The sequence below is a fragment of the Microtus ochrogaster genome, chromosome 21 (assembly GCF_000317375.1).
Source record: "Microtus ochrogaster isolate Prairie Vole_2 chromosome 21, MicOch1.0, whole genome shotgun sequence".
NCBI lineage: Eukaryota > Metazoa > Chordata > Mammalia > Rodentia > Cricetidae > Microtus > Microtus ochrogaster.
In genome coordinates this window covers 756,997-773,433 of record NC_022022.1, presented here as the reverse complement: position 1 = coordinate 773,433, position 16,437 = coordinate 756,997, and the positions used below count along the sequence as shown (strand labels likewise).

General features: G+C 53.8%; 1 protein-coding gene across 4 annotated transcripts; it reads right to left on the bottom strand.

The window, feature by feature from the left end:
* Positions 1–2,741: 2,741 nt before the first annotated feature.
* Bcan (brevican) lies at positions 2,742–14,983 on the bottom strand. 4 transcript variants are annotated; one of them, XM_005356900.2, is made up of 14 exons: positions 14,668–14,983; positions 12,492–12,599; positions 11,739–12,110; positions 11,307–11,481; positions 10,987–11,114; positions 10,346–10,639; positions 9,137–9,361; positions 8,090–8,656; positions 5,722–5,829; positions 5,201–5,359; positions 4,318–4,400; positions 3,929–4,073; positions 3,483–3,694; positions 2,742–3,190 (listed from the first exon to the last, which is right to left on the bottom strand). In XM_005356900.2, the coding sequence occupies exons 2-14, from the start codon at positions 12,577–12,579 to the stop codon at positions 3,095–3,097; spliced, it is 2,652 nt and encodes an 883-aa protein (XP_005356957.1). In that variant the 5' UTR covers positions 12,580–12,599; positions 14,668–14,983; the 3' UTR covers positions 2,742–3,094. The 4 variants fall into 4 exon arrangements, with proteins under 4 accessions (XP_005356957.1, XP_026639833.1, XP_005356955.1 ...); XM_026784032.1 differs by lacking the exon at positions 14,668–14,983 and adding an exon at positions 13,242–13,371 and having other exon boundaries at positions 8,090–8,614; XM_005356898.3 differs by lacking the exon at positions 14,668–14,983 and adding an exon at positions 13,242–13,366.
* Between the last annotated feature and the right edge of the window lie 1,454 nt (positions 14,984–16,437).

The window sequence follows — 16,437 nt, the reverse complement described above, 5'->3', positions numbered from 1 at the left end:
TACTCCATAAAATACTGGCAAATGGAATCCAAGAACACATCAGATCCATCATCCACCATGACCAAGTCAGCTTCATCCCACAGATGCAGGGATGGTTCAACATACAAAAATCTGTCAACGTAATTCACCATATAAACAAGCTGAAAAATAAAAACCACAAAGCATTTGACAAAATACAACATCCCTTCATGATAAAGGTCTTGGAGAGAGCAGGGATACAAGGAACATACCTAAACATGATGAAAGTAATATACAGCAACCAACAAACAACATCAAACTAAATGGAGAGGGGGCTGGAGAGATGGCTCAGCGGTTAAGAGCATCGCCTGCTCTTCCAGAGGTTCTGAGTTCAATTCCCAGCAACCACATGGAGGCTCACAACAATCAGTAATGAGGTCCGGTGCCCTCTTCTGGTCTGCAGGCATACACACAGACAGAATATTGTATACATAATAAATAAATAAATATAAAAAAATTTGGGTGTGTTGTGTGGTCATTGATGAGTCAGGTGAGCATTGTTTAATTTCCATTTGTTTTTGGTTTTCTGAAATTAGTATTGCTGTTGACTTCTAGTTTTAAACCATGATGATCTGATAAAGTACATTGGGTTATTCCAAGTTTTTTGTATTTGTTGAGGTTTGTTTTGTTACCGAGTATGTGGTCAATTTTTGAGAAGGTTCCATGAGGTTTTGAGAAGAAGGTATATTCTATTCTGTTTGGATGGAATATTTTCTATTTTCTTTTTCAAGTCCTGAATAATTTCTTTCATATATTTGATTTCTTTTTCTTGGTTTTCTTTAATTGATTTGCTGATGTCTTCTAATTTTTTGTTTGTCTTTTTCTCCATTTCTTTAAGGGAATTTCTCATTTTTTCTTTAGAGTTTCAAACATACTCTTGAAATTATTTTTTAGGTCAATTTCTTCCTTTTCATCTATATTTGGTTGTTCAGGTCTTACTGTTGTAGGGTCTTTAGATTTTACTGGTGTTGTGTTGCTCTTTGTGGTGTTGCGTGTGTTCTTACCTTGTCTACTCATCTTTTCCTCTGATAGGTGTGGTTGGGGCTGTTTGAGATTCTCTTGAATAATCTTCTAGGTGCCAGTGAATCCAAAGCTCAGATGATTGTTCCTCATGGTACAGTCATTTTCACAGTTCTAGTTACCCCGTTGGTTACTCCATGTTCCTGGTGATAGCTCAGCGATCCTGTGTTTTACTCTGCTCTCTGGAGTTTGCTGTGTCAGGCTTACTTTGGCCTAGGTTGCTGGCTTGTCTTGTTTCTCTAAATCCTGGTCTGGATCCCCTCCTGGAGAAGTCCCTGGGTGGGAGTGGGACCTGGAAAGGTTTCTGGCTCCAGTCTACTGCCTAGGATGTCCCAGGCTTGGGTGCGTCCAGATCTGCAGAGGATCTGCTTATTCCCTCAAAAGTCCCAGATTCAAGCTTGACCCACAGAAGTTCCAGGTTCCTGCCTATTACCTTTGATGTCCCAGACCAATGCCTGGACCCACAGAGTTCCTGGCTCAGGCCTACTCCCTCTGTGGTCCCAGACTCATGCCTGACTCTGCAGAGATCTCTGGTTCCTCGGAGGTCCCAGATTCACTCCCAGACTGACAGAGGTCCTAGCTCAGGCCTAGTTCCTGGGAGGTCCTAGACTCATTCTCAGACCCACCGGGATGTTAGCTTAGGTCTACTCCCTTGAAGGTCCCAGAATCACATCTGGACCCTCAATGGTCTCTGGCTCTGGCTCACTTGCTCAGTGGTTATAGCCCTGTACCTGTTCTGGTGGAGACTGCAGACTCTGGATCAGGTTGCTGCCTCAATCCTTACCTGCCAGTGTCCCAGGACTGAGTTGGCTCCTGGGACTGGATTTGTTCCTGGCTTCAGCTCCCAGTGGAGCTGGTTTCCTCAGGCCCTCTCTGTCCTAGGTAGCCAAGTCCCACTCCTGTGGAATTTGTTGCCCAAGGTGGAGTTCCTTGCCTCAGGGCAACTTTGGCCTAGGTTACCAGCTTCGACCTGTGTCTGTAAATCCTGTTCTGGAACCCCTCCTGCAGAAGTCCCTGGGTTGGAGTTGGACCTGGAAAGGTTTCTGGCTCCTGTCTACTGCCTGGGAGGTCCCAGACTCGGGTGTTCCTGGACCCACAGAGGACCTGCTTTCTTCCTCAGAGGTCCCAGACTCAAGCTCAGACCTGCAGAGGTTCCGGGCTCCTGTCTATTCCCTTTGATGTCCCAGACCAATGCCTGGACCCACAGAGGTCCTGGGTCAGGCCTACTCCCTCTGAGGTCCAGACTCACATCTAGCCCGGATCTTGGCCATTCTTACAGGTGTAAGATGGAATCTCTGAGTTGTTTTGATCTGCATTTCTCTGATGGCTAAGGATGCTGAGTCTTTCAGCCGTTTTAGATTCCCCTGTTTAGGTCTGTACTCCATTTTCTTATTGGATTATGTGATCTTTTGGTGTTCAATTTCTTGAGTTTTTTGTATATTTTGGAGATCAGCCCTCTGTCTGATGTGGGGCTGGTGAAGATCTTCTCCCGTTCTGTCGGCTTGCCGCCAAACCAGACTCTTCATTTAGTTGGAGTTTCCATAAAGGCAGCAATGAATGCTTAACCAGCTGGGCAACTCTTTTGCACCACACACTATATCCACCAACTTCTTGGTGACTTTTCTGGTCTTTTTGCAAGCTAATAATCGCATAAGCCCTACTTACACCTTCGGAGGTTCTAACCCTGTCTGACTGTCCACACACAGAAACATCAAATTTGTTTGGGTTCAATCAACTTTATTTCCATCTGGTTTTGCTGGCATGCCACCCTGCTAATCCTTTCAAAATCAGGAATGAGTAGCACAGTGTCCCTTAGAGAAATCGAGGGACAAGGAGGCAGCTGACATGAGAGAAGTTGAGGCACTTAGGGACTTACCCGTTGTCCTGAGGGTAAAACCTGAGGGCCAGGTATGAGAGAGAGGGCCCAGGCTGGGTGGAGCCATCCACGTGTTTCCCAGAAACCCTTTCTGGCACTGTCCAGTCCCACCCCTCTCAGGCCACCCCCTGTTACAGGAAGAGGGCAGTGCTGGGGACAGCAGTATTCCAGGCCGGCTCCTTAGAGACTGGATGGAGGTGTCAGCAGTGCCTTCCTGGGCCTTGGGAGCTGTCCCAGTGGTCTTTCTGGGGTGTCCCCTGAGTGCAGAGCACGAGCCTAGGAAGATACACATACTCATCTTCCACACTGGATGCCCTTAGTCTCCTCAGCACCTTGGTCCTTGCCATTTAACTCCTGATCTTATCAAAATACTTGCCCTGCCCTTAGGAGCCCAAGTGTGGTTGCCTGTTCTTAGGCATTAGCACCTAAGGTGTCTCCAGAACTCCAACCCACTTCCCTCTACGAGCCTTGGAGAGAGGCAGTGGTCACTCCAAAGCTCACACAGTCAGTGAATGACAGACAGAATGGGTCTTCAGCCCAAGGCTTCCAAGTAGCTGCAGGCCCCCACCTGCTTCCTCTTGTCACTCACAGGCCTTCGGGGCACACAGGAAATCTGGGGGGCCTCCCAAAGCCCATTTTCTTGGCAGCGGATCAAAGGCAGGTTGCGCTGGGCCAGCCCCTCCCGGCACTGGTATCGTAGTACACTGTCCACCGCATAGCGCAGTCGAGGACGACCAAATATTTGAGCCAGGGGCAGTTGTGGTGGAGGCCCACAGGACACTGCAAGGGGCATACAGTTAGAAACTGGGAGTCTGGTTTGTGGATGATGGTTCACAGAAACTTGATGGGAAGGAAATGAGTGGCCACAACTGACAAAAAAAATCAAAATTTCTGAGTAGGCCAATGTAAAGCGTCACCCTCCCGCAGTCTGGGGTACACCCTGACAGGTTCTCCTGGGTAGCTTAGCTCTCCTTTTGTAAGTGGCAGCCCCAGCCTTCCCCTGTCAGCCCTCACCAAGCCCCATCTTGCAGGTGTAGGAGAGGTGGTAGTTGCAGGGTACGTCACTCCACTGGCCCTGGTCATGCCACACCATGACCACACAGTTCTCCCCGGACAGGAAGTAGCTGTCAGGCTGCCCAGGGTTCCAGTTTTCATAGAGCTGGGAAGGGGGAGGAGAGGAGGTGGTGAGCTCAAACCCTATAAATACCAGAAGGAACGCCCTGAGGAAACCGGAGGGAGGAGGATATGGAGGGGCTTTGCAGGAACGAGGCAAGAGCCCAAGGAGACAGGGACAAGAAAAGAAGGGGTCCAGTGGGAAAGACCCGAATGAAGGAGGCGACAGTCCTGGAGGCAGAAGGGCATCCAGGAAGTGACCCAGGCTGCACTGCAGTGGGGGTTCTCACCACAGGGGTACCATCTGACCACAAGAAGTCCCCCTCAATGGTCCTGTCATTGAGTCCAATCCACTGGTACTCCCGATAGCGATCTGGGGAGAAAAACAGAGGTGCAGTGAGCAGGAAGCCCTGTGTTCCTGGGCCAGTGACTGACCTTTCGGGGAGTCCATCCAAAAACCTGCTTCCTAGGCAGTTTCTAGGCAGTTGGCTAGGCCTGTGGCTGCTGGCTCTACCAGGAGAGCAGCACCACCAGCGACTGTCTCCATCCCCCCTTTCTCTTTATCCCCCAGGTAAGATAATTATATTTAATATCATAAAGATTCTCCCTAAATTCTTGTCTTTTGAAAGCTTTTAATTTTTTAATTTGATGTGTATGGGTATTTCATCAGCATAAATGTCGTGTCTCACTTGTGTACAGTGTCCTCAGAGGCCAGAGGCCTTCAGATTCCCAAGAACTGGAGTTATAGATGGTTGTGAGCTGTCATGTGGGTGCTGGAAACGGAACCCTGGATCTTTCAGAAAAGCAGCTAGTGCTCTTAACCTGTGAGTCATCTCTCTAGCCTGTCTCCCGATTTTCTTAAGGAACCTCCACACCCCATGGAAGGTTCGGGCTGGAAGGAAGAAGAGCAGACCTTGTTACCACAGAGTTAGGGAAGCAGATGCACCTGGGAAAACAGGGAGCCCGGCAGTCGAGGCCACCCTGGAAATGCGGGACGTGAAGCCCAATCGCCCTACAGCAGGCTTTCCGGTGAGAGGCAGGAGGAGTGAAGGAAGGAAAAGGCAGAGTGAGGAGAGCGGAGAAAGGGAGAAGGAAGTGGGGACAGAGAGGATGAGGAAGCAATGAGGAGTGGGCTTGGCGTGGAGCATGCGCAGTAAGCCAGGCTCCACCCACCGTTGACGAAGTCCTGCTCCTCCGGAGTGCAGATGCTGGTCAGATGCGCACCTAGTGCTCGGCACTGGCTTTCTGCGTCCTCCCAGCTCCTCCGTGTGGAAAAGTGTTTATAGCAGGCACCCTGGAAAGCTTCCCAGCCGGGGCTGCAGAACTGGAGGCCTGGAGCACAGGGGAGGGCCCGGTTTAGGCTGCCAAGTCGAAGATTGGCTTCTTCAACAGCCGGCAGCAGGAGGAGGAGGGGCTCGGAGCCACTTTAGAGCAGCCAGGGAGCCCTCAGGCCTTAGGCAGTGGCTAGGACAGCTGGCTCTCCCGCCCTGCTCTGTGCAGCCCTGCCTGCTGGAGAAGCGGCTACCCTCCTCCCTGCTCCGAAGGCTGGACAGAGAGAGCAAGGTTCAGACCAGCCATGTAACTTGCCTGAAGAGCAAGGCCCAAATCAGTGACCACCCTCCACCTTTGGAACTAGCTTATTGGGGTTAAGGTCCAGTCTTTCAACCTGCCTCCCTGCCCCTCCACACACTCACCAACATCGCACAGGTCCCCCCCATAGCCTGGCAAACACAGGCAGCGGAAACCCTCCTTCTCCTCCAAGCATGTCCCACCATTGTGGCAAGGGCTGGGGATACAGTCACCTGACAGGAAAGAGAGTGAGGGGGAGGAGCTGTAAGGGGAGCGGTGCAGACTGAGCTCTCCAGGGGAGGGTTCGTGATCCCCTACCCAGACACTTTTCCAGATGCGGAGGTAACAGTTCTGCCTAGAGTTGGCCTTTGCTACAGCCCATCCCCGAGTTCTGGGCTTCTCTCCTCACCCTAACCTCCCAGTTCTTCACTGACTCATCCTTGCACAAGGCTACCGTGCTCCCACCACTGTGAGCCCCGACCAGCTGATGGGAAGAGGCCAAGAGAGCCCTGGGCTGTCAATCACGAGACCTGGATTCCTGTCAGCCTCAGGCTGGGCCATCGCCTTTTCCAGCCTGCTCTCTGGGCCCTGCCAGAGAAAGAGGCTTCTTCAATCAGCAGTGCAGACTAGATTTCTTACAACTACTCCCGCCAGCATCGCACAAGGCACAAAGCTTCGTGCTGGCCTCAACAGGGGAGGGGGAAGGAGAAGCTGGGCTGTTTTGCTGGATGACCGAGCCATAGCAGGTAGAATGCACCAGTCAGCCTTTCAAGCATCGCTTCCTTCCTTTCTTCTCCCTCCCCAGTGAGGTGAAGCCTGGTCTCAGGTTGTGAAGGTAACAGTCCCAAGATCCTCATATTTGCTTTCTCCAGTCCTTGGGAGATAGACTTTGTTGTTGTTGTTGTTGTTATTGCTGTTGTTTTTGTTTTTCGAGACAGGGCTTCTCTGTGTATCTTTGGCTGTCCTGGAACTTGCTCTGTAAACCAGGCTGTCCTCGAACTCACAGAGATCCACCTGCCTCTGCCTTCCAAGAGCTGGAATTAAAGGTGTGTGTCACCACACCTGACGGGAGACAGACTTTTAAACCCAGGCTTTGGTCTCCCACTCTCTAAGGCGTAAGTCCCACCCTGACTGTGAGCTACAGGGCCTGCACCTTGGCGGGGTAGTATGGGATGACTTGACTCCCTTTGGGTTTTCCTGACACAGCAGGCAGGCGGCCCCTGACATCCTCTGCAGGTGATGGGCTGATACTGCAGCAGTTCCCCTTTCCCACTACAGCCACTGCAAGGCCAGTGGACAGAAAGGCAGCAGCTGCAGTGGGCGAGATGATGACGTCATAGGGGCTACCCCACCTGGGCCATGGAGGAAAGGTGAGAACCAGGAGGGCTCAGCCTTTCCTGAGGGCTTCTAATGGGAACCTTAGGTTCCTCTCAGATGGTGGAAACCAGTTCATTTTCTTCTCCCATCCCACCTCACCCTTTGCATGAGACAGATTCTTGTTAAAGAGCATAAACCCATTTCTCCGGGGGCTGGTCATTAGTGCAGGGTTAGTGCAGGAGGGGAACACTGGGCACAAGGGCTCTTTCTGGGTGCATGGAGGAAGATGATGTACATAAGCGTGGAGAAGCCAGAGAACTAGCTCCATGCAGGAACTACCTGGGTAGGTCACACACCACACCCTGGCTGTGTGAGTTTCTCCTGTAGGTAACGGGGGACTCCCTTGGGTGATATGTACAGTCAAGTCTGGGGACTCAGTAGTATGAAGGGGAAGTGTAGATGGCCCGAGGAGAAACACAGGGGACACAAGGGACTGCTGCCCTGTTGGAACAGCAAGAATGTTGGCAGAAGAAGAGTGGCAGAGAGATACATGGAGAGACACAAAGGGGTGGCGAGGGCACATGGGACCAGATTCCTGATTCAGACTCAGTCATGAGCAGAGACAGACAGCTGGAGTTGGACAGGGTGTCAACACCTGGGTACAAAAGCACTTTAATAGAGATTTGTTTCCAAGGCTTGTTTTCCATAAAACAGTCAAAAAATACTTCACAGAAGTAGTGGCTTAAGGCTCTTTGGGGTGAATATTCTGGTCCCCAGAGGTGAGGGGCAGGTATGGTCTCTCACGCTTCCCTGGAATCACTGCGAGGTGATTAAAGGGATGGAACCAAGGGCAGAGGGAGAGAATAGCAGACAATGGGCCTGGCTTCAAAGGGTGTGATGGGTATTCTGTGTGGCCAGTGAGGTGTGAGCTACAGCAGAGGGGGCCCAGTGGTCGGTAGTGGAATTTGGGTAGCAAAGAGAAACAGAGAACTGGGGTGGGAGAGACAAGATGGGACCTGGAGATCAGAGCTCCCTGGGAGAGACAGGTAAGGGAATGAGGGCGGTGCAGCAGAGGATCTGGGGACAAGGTGGATTAAAAGCCTATGTGTCAGGTGGTCCAGAACTGGAGAAGGAGAAAAAGGAGGAGCGGGGGCATGGAGCCTTCAGCAGAATTACCTGATGAGGGGGCCACAGCCACTCCACCTCGGCTGGCACTGTCTGTGGGCAGCACTGGCTGGGCCTGCACGGGTCTTCCAGACTTCTCTCCTGAGGGGGTTTCCAGCTCTCTGGTACCCTCAGGGGCCCATGTGGTTGGAAGCAGGGAAGGGCCATCCTCCAAGCTGGAGCTCCCTGTCTCCTCACTCTCTCGAAGGACCCCAGAGAGCTCGCGGCTTCCAGTTTCTCCTGCTACTTCTCTTGCCCCATCTGGAGTGGATGTGAGACTTCCCTCCCTTGGGGGGAGGAAAGTCTCTGTAGGTGGTCCATGGACCCTTGGAGGCCTGGGAGAAGGCGATGCACCCAGCTGCAGAACTGCCCCAGCTGGTGGGGACACCCGGGAGAGTGAGTGCTCTGTTTCCAAGTCAGTGGGGAGAGGGCTGCTGAGCTCCCTGGGCCACACCCACAGGTCCTCCTGCTCCTTCTCTTCCTCTGGAGCCTCTGTGTCTTTGTATCTTTCTTCTTCCTCCAGGACTATCTCTTCTTCTGAGGACCGGGTAGGTGGTGCAATGGATTGGGTTTCCGATTCTGACCACAGCAAAACGGTTCAGCACCAGGGACAGCACCCCAGAGCAAGCTGGGGAGGGTGGGGAAGGGTAGGGCCTGGGGGAGAGGTGTCCTAGGTGTCTGTCGGGAAGAACTCTGACCATTGACTACACTGTGAGGTAACACTCTGGAGAATTCTGCAAGCTGCCTCTAGCTCAGGCAGACACGGCTGTTGCACCTCCTTCTCCCAGTCTGCCAAAATTACCTTATCTGTCTGAGGGGTAGATAAGGAATATATTTCCTTCCCAGAGAGCACCCTCTAAACACCTGCTTCTCTAGTACAGAGGACTGGAGGTGGAATTTACTTGAATACCAAGTTTGGGAGCCGGACAGGAGAGATGCCTTTTATGGTGGAACTGTTGATGAAGGCCAGAACTAAGCCAGCCCATGACCAGTGGGCTTGCCCTCCTGCCCCCAACTTCTCTAATGGAGTGAGAATACAAGGTATGGGTTTAAAGTTACCTAGGAGAATCCCAGGGGCCTCTGATGGGTCTTCTGGGGAAGAGGAGCTTCCTCCTGCCCCATCCTCCATGACGGGGATGGAGTAGATGGCCCCTCGAGACTCACTCTCCATAACTTCCCGAGGCAACTGCAGCTCCTCCAGCTTCTCTGTCACTGTGACAATGGCCTCTAGTCCATCAGAGGCTGGGCTGGAGGCTTCAGAGGAGGCAGAGGGGTGGGCCGAGTCTGTGGCAAGAGGAAAAGGCCAACGGGAGTCAGCTGGCCTGCATCTGAGGCTGGGACAGATCTCAAAAGACCCTGGAATGTGCTTCATCCTCCCATAAGTTCTCACAGGGAGCTCAAGGGCACCCTGGAACAACACCACTCATCCCTCGAGTACTAATGCAGTGCCTGTTAGTTCTAGGCCAAGCATTCTCTGCGTATGGTATAGAGAATGCTAGGGAAAGTCCATCCTGAGAAAACAGACACAAGCATTAACACATTTAGATACACGATAGAAAGAACTCTTTGTTATAAGGCAAGGTGGGGGCTCATTTTCCTTCGGAGGGATCTGGAACATCTGAATGAGCTGCCCCCTGAAGAGATGGAACACAGAGTCGGGGGACAGGCTGAGTTTGGGTTGAGAAGCAGACAGACTCCATCTCCCCAGGTACAGTATTCAATCATCAGTGTCTGAGGTGCTTGGAGCTCAACTAAGGCAACAGAGAAAGGGCTACTTGGCTCAGGGGAGGGAACACAGGACAGAGACTCGAGAACTGGGGTGAGAGGAGCCCAGAGGGCTGTCTCCAGCCAGGACAGATGGATTATACTGTCCTGTTCCAGTGAGCCTTGCTCCACCCACTCCAGACCTCTGTCGTCCATCTCTCCTCCCTGCCCATTCATGCTATTGCCCCCTTCTGTTCCCTTCAGGACAAGGCGCTGAGCTCAGAATGTGCTGACTTCCAGGTACCACCCTCTGTCCACTCATCAGCACTCAGTGTTGAAAGACTTGACACGTGTAAGCACACTAAGGAGTTCCTGGGTGTGTGAGGACAGAGATGTGGGCATTGAGGCAACCTTGGAACCGGTGGAAACTGGTACAGACTACTGAGCAGGAGGGAGGTGAAGTGACGCGGAGGGTACAGGGAAGATGATAAGCTGGGCACCAGTAAGACTCCTGTGGGTGAATGGCCAAGAAGATGGTCTGGCACTGCTTCTGGGGTTACTCACCTCGGAAACAGTAGACATTGAAGCGGTTCTGCTTGCTGGGGAAGCCAGTCTGATTGGGGAAGAGGAAGAGGGTCTTGACTCCTGGCAGACCCCCACCACAGCGTTGGCTGGGAGTGATGATGGGGTAGCGCACACTGCCGTCAGCCAGCCAACCGGGGCTACACCGGTCCAGGCCGCCATTCCAGGCTGCATATAGCTGGCCTGTGCTGGCAATCTGTGCACCCCGTTCCAGACAGTAGTCCCGAGCCTCCTCCCACGTCAGCTTGCCGGGAGGGGCGCCTAGAAACAGTTCTCCTGAGTGAGAAGAAGAGCTGGGTCATCCTTCCACCCTGGACTCTTACAGGTCCCTAGGCAAACTCATTCCTGACATGGGGTCATCTTGCCCACCGGATAGTATCAAGGATGGCATGAAACCCAAGATGAAGATTAGTGCATAGAGAAGCCTGGCCCCAATTCCTCACTCTATAGTGCTGAGAATCACCCCCCCCCTCCCCTGTTGGCAGCTACCTGTTGCCTCTGGAACAGTATTTGGAGGAGTACATCAAGCACCTGCCTATTCTGCCCTTAGACACTTAAAGTCTACTGAAGCCCCAGAAGAAGCCCCAGGCCTTGTTGCAGGAGGGCTTGTCACTTGCAATCACCATTTAGGTCTTCGGCGTAGCAGTAGACATCATAGAGGTCCTCAGGACCCACCACTCCATAGTTCCGGACTCCAGGGTAGCCATCCATGTCTCCATAGCAGGCTTCCCTTGGGTTCTGGATGGGATACCTAAGAGAAGAAGAAGCGAAGGACTGGTGTCTTGCCCCAGGAGGCTGCCCTATCAACCTTTCTGCTGTGTGACAAGTGTGGCAGGGATGTCGGGGTGCAGAAAAGTACGCTCTAGGCAGGGGCTTGTCCACTTTCCTTAGGCCAGTTTTCTTCCCAGAGGCAGGGAGCTGTGGGGAACCTCGATGGACCCACCTTACAGTCTGGTCGGACAGCCAGCCGGCATCACACTGCTCATAACCGCCGAGGTAGGCAGCATAGAGCTGCTCAGGGGTGGCGATTCTGGCACCTATGCGAGCACAGGCTTCCTGGGCTCCAGCAAAAGAGAAAGCATAGCGGGCAGAGCCCTCTCGGTAGAGAAAGACAACCCCTGAGGAGCAAAGAGAACTCCTGAGTCTGACGATCACCAGCGCACTGACTTCCCCTCCCTGTCACTCTGTTCACAAAAGGCAAAGTCCGACTGAGCTCTCTAGGGCTCGTAGGACTGTTTCCCCGCTCTGCTTTCCCAATTCAGCTTGGGCCTTTTGCGCATGCAAGGTTTGCTAAGCCTCCTCACACTCAGCTCCCTGGGGGCCAGAGTCCTTTCCTCCCTCGTTCTAGGGACCTCATTCTACTCGCTCTTCTCACCTTTGACCTTGACTTCCACAGCATCACTGCTGTCGTCAATACCATGCTGGACCTCGCAGCGATAGACCCCGGAATCATTGGGCCGCAGCTCGCTCAACACCAGAGACACGTCCGTGAGCGATGCAGGGTAGGTGGGCAGGGCTACTCGGAACCTGTAGGCTTCGTTTACTTTGACCCGCAGCCCGCGAGCCACCAACACCTCAGCCTCCCGATCCCCGGCCAGAAAGGTCCACTTGACCCGGGGAAAGCCCGGCACTGCTCGGCGGCTGGTCAGCGGCCGCAGGTGGTGGACGTGGCATGGGATGGTCAGGGCGCCGCCCAGTACGCCCCGCAGCTGCGTGGCACCAATGCGCACGCGGAAGGCTCGGTCCTCTGTGGACAGGGGTCAAAGCCCGCTGCAGCCAGACGCAGGACGCACTGCGCCTGTGCGCATGGCTCCAAGTCCCGCCCCCCAGGACTAACCAGCCTAAGGTGACTACACCGGGCTCCGAATGCTGATCCCAGCCCAGGTCCTCCACCCTTAGTCTCCGGCCTTCAGCCCCTTTGCAGCACTGACTACAAGACGTCCCCACCTTTCAAGGTCCCCAGCTCATCCCTATTCTGCAGTTGGCTCCAGCCCTTGCCCACAGAACTTCCTCATCTGTCTCCTTTCCGGTACCCGGGCTGGAAGCAGATGACTGGGATTGAACGGAGGCAGCTTTCTGCCGTAGGGAAGATGCAGCAGAGACATGGGTCCTCTGGAGGGTTGCTCACCTGAACTGTCCTCTTTCAGATCGTCAGCTAGGACTGCAGGGGCCTGGGTCAGTACCAGGGCTGCCAGCAGGGACAGCAGTGGGATCATGCTGCAAACTGATGGACGAACTTGAGGAGGAAAGAGGAAAGGTGCGGTTAGACTTGGGGATGGACTTCCTCTGTCTCTCTGCACATACCAGAATAACCACTAACTCTGTTTCTAATCCCATCTCCTCAGCACCAAGAGGAATCCCCAGCCTCTGTGTGACCTAGCCAAGGCTCTTACCATCTCTGAGTCTCTGTTTCCTTAATTATAAAGAAAAAAAGCACCGTCATTACTACCTTGTGCATTTTGGTGGGGTCATGTGCTTTGAGTGTCTGTCTGTCTGTCTGTCTGTCTATCTGCCTATCTAGCTGTTATCTATACATTGTTATCGTTGTATATCTATTATCTTCTTGCCTAACTATAATCTACAGCAGAAAGCACCCTGTGCACGTGCCAGCACCAGACAGAGTAGATGTTCAATGAACATTTATAACCCATGATGGGTGGCACTGTGCTATCCCTGCACTTGGGTTCTACATCTGTGCGCCCAACCAGTCAGAAAAAAGGAGGCAGTACTGAACACATACAGATTTTTTTTGTCACTGTTCCCTAAACAGCATGCATGCGCTTGGAAATTGTAAGTCACCCAGAGACAGGTTCCTGAGTATGAAAGACATGCGTGGGTAAGATGCAAAGACAGAATTCCATGCGAGGGGCTTGAGCACCTTCAGGTTCCGGCAGCCACATAGATCCATGGGTGGGGGGTGGGCCCACTTTCCCCTGCCCTCAGGTGTCCACAGCGGTAAAGCCCAGCCTTCTCTTCCAGGAGGGCCTCCTAGACTGAACCCAGGCACTGTAGCCGCTCCTGCTTCCTCTCCCCACAAGGACTTGTAAGGAAGCTGCCCCTGGTGCCCAGCATCCTCTGCCCCCTCCATCCCTCCTACTTTGCTCTCAGTCATTCCTCTCTGCCTGGCACGGGCTTTTCCACCGGATCTCCTGGCTCAGAAGCCAGCCGGGACAAAGACCCTGTCCCTGCCAGTCTGGCCTCTATCCAGTTGCTCCTTCCCCCACCCATCTTTTGTGAAAGCCTACAACTTGGAGTGTACTGGAGAAGGGTGCAGGAAAGGGCAGCCCCCGCCTGGCCATCAGCTCTGGAAACACTCTCTTTTTGAGGACCTCAGTGCACTTACACTCTGGGAAAATGCAGGTGGGTGCCCAGAGAAGGCTAGAGAGAACTCTGGGCCACCAGCAGAGCTAAATCAGGAGCCAGGGCATTTGCCCTCAGGAGGGAAAGCCGAAGAGCTAATAAACAGTCTTTAAGAGCCAGGCCAGAGTCGGAAGACTATGGGGACCCAGGTCTACGGATCAGGTACCCTGATGATGCAGCAGGGCACGAAGGTTAGGACGCCAGGCAATTCTTCTCGCAGCCTCCCTCTCTCGCTCCTAGTCCTCACTCTGTGTTCACAGCTGGCAATCGCTGGAGCTTAAGTGATGGGGAATTTCCTTCTCTCAGGTCCTGCCATGTCCTTCCAGGCCAGACCCCCCTGCTAACCAGAGCTGTGGCCTTCACTCTTGGCTGGGCTGTGCAAGCTGTAACTAGGGTTATCGCTTTGAAGTAAGAAGGGAGTCAGGTTCTGAGGAGAAGGTTGCTGGAGAGGCCAGGCTGAGCCACGCTCCGTGGGAGCAGTAGCTACTCACACTGGTCCTCCCTTTTACTCGTTTCGGGACAGCAGGGGACTCGAGGGGAAGCCTGAGGTCAGGGGATCCGATTGTCCTGGGACAAGAGTGGCTCCTGTTCGAGGCTCAAGCGCTCTGACCCTTCCCGGAGGCACCGGATCACCCTTGGCTGCTCCGCACAGCTCCTTCGCTCAATCGCGCACTGGCTCCAGCAGGCTGCGCGGCGGAGGCAGGGAGTTAGCGGCCCGCACAGCACGCTGTGTGCCTGCCCTAGGATAGGCGCCGCCGACCGCGCCCTCGGGTGCGCGGGGACCTCAGGAAGCTACGGCGGGCGACCATCCCCGTCGTCCACAGCAGCCAGGCCAGCTGCGCGCCCTCACCCACGCCCGAATTCTCAAGCTCAGAGAGGTCAAGAAACTTGCCCAAGGTCACACAGCAAGTAAGAGACTGGCAGGGCCCTGCCTCCGCACTCACCTTGTAAGGTCCCCTCGGTACACCGTGCGTCCCGCAGCCGCGGCCAAGACTGCGGCGCAATGCGCGGGCGCGAGCAGGGCCGGGTGCGCGGGACGCAGATGGGGGCGCCAACCCGCCGGGCGCCGCACAAAACCCCCTTTCTTCCCACGCGCCCCGCCTTCTGCGCCGTCCCCACTCTAGCTGCCCCCGCGGGGGGCTCTGCGCGGTCACGGGACCCGTAGTCTTCTCTGCGAGGGTTCCGGGCGACAGCAGCCAGAGCGAGGGAGGACAAGCGAAGTAGGACAAGGTTCCGCGGACGGGAGCCCAGGACTAGCAGCGGGGAGGGCAGAAGGGGTGGGGAGGGAGCAGTGGAGGGAGCTGTGGCTACGCAAAAAGGCGAGTTAGAACACGGGAGAGACTTCTCATTGGTTAAAGGGAGGAGGACCGACTCAAACTTCGTAGCTCAGAGGATGAAGGGATGATGGGAGCTTTGCCCAGGGAAAGAGGGCGCTGGCGGGTGAAAATGGAAAGCCGTATTCTGAGGTCAGAGAAGGTGCAAACGACCACAGCTTCCCCTTTGAGGAAGCTTTGATTGGTTTATACTCCCTCGGTGCTTCCTTTCCCTCCATAGAAGAGGAGCTGGCTTTGCAGTCGTTGGCTAGGCAGAGGTGGGTCAGCAGAAGTACGGGCTAGCCAACGCAAGTCAAGAAAGTCTAGGGTAGGGGCTGGAGAGATGGCTCAGTGATTAAGTGCATTGCCTGCTCTTCCAAAGGTCCTGAGTTCAATTCCCGGCAACCACATGATGGCTCACAAACCATCTGTAATGAGGTCTGGTGCCCGCTTCTGGCGTGCAAACATACACACAGACAGAATATTGTATACATAATAAATAAATAAATAAATAAATAAATATTTAAAAAAAAGAAAGTCTAGGGTATTGATGGAGCAGACGTCACAGGTTGCAAAAGCCCACGTGCAGAGCGAGAGCCTGCTAGCCTGGTGCCCGGGGTGGGCCTGAGGACTGCCAGTTGCCTGCCCCCACTTTGCCCATTGCTTCTCCCTTCTTTCCCAGGCTCTCCATCCTATCCCGCCTGGGACTCTAGGCAAAGCCTTGGCACCAGCTGTAGGCGACTCAGCCAGATCCCTGCCCCTCATTCCTCTGGATGCCAGCAAGGTCAGTGTGGGAGTCCGGGCCTCATCATCTCCAGATCCCCAAATGCACCCTGCCCACCTGTGACACCTTAACCCCCAACCCAGAGGATGTTGTGACAACTCCCTAACCATGCCCCACCCCATGCTGTGGACTTAGTTCCAAAACGCCTTCAGAACCTCTAAAAAAACAAAGTCCTCTCCAAACTCTTAAAAGTTTAAAGAAAGAGTTCCAGCTCCTGCCGCCCACTGTAGGGACAGAAGGACCTTGGAACTGGAGCAGAATCATGCAGGGAGACAAAGGACAAAAGCAAAGCAACAAAGCAGGGTTCCTGAAGACGCCAGCCAGGACCCGGCCCTGTTGGAGGTCCTAAGACTAGTCAGCCGGGAAGGACTCTGGCTCTGGGTCCAGGTGTCTGGATTGCATCTGTGTGGCTCAGCAACACATGGGCTTAGAGGGCTGCAGGTCCACCAGGTAGGGCCAGGAAACCAAGGGATTGAAATTCAGTCCAGTTGATGTCTCAGTTGTAACCCAGCTTTTTTTCCCAGGCAAATTTTGTGGCCAGAGAAGACAGGAAAAGAGGTGCTCCCCAACGTCCCCGCGCCCCCACCCTGGAGTTCATAGTGCCTGAGGGAGAGCCT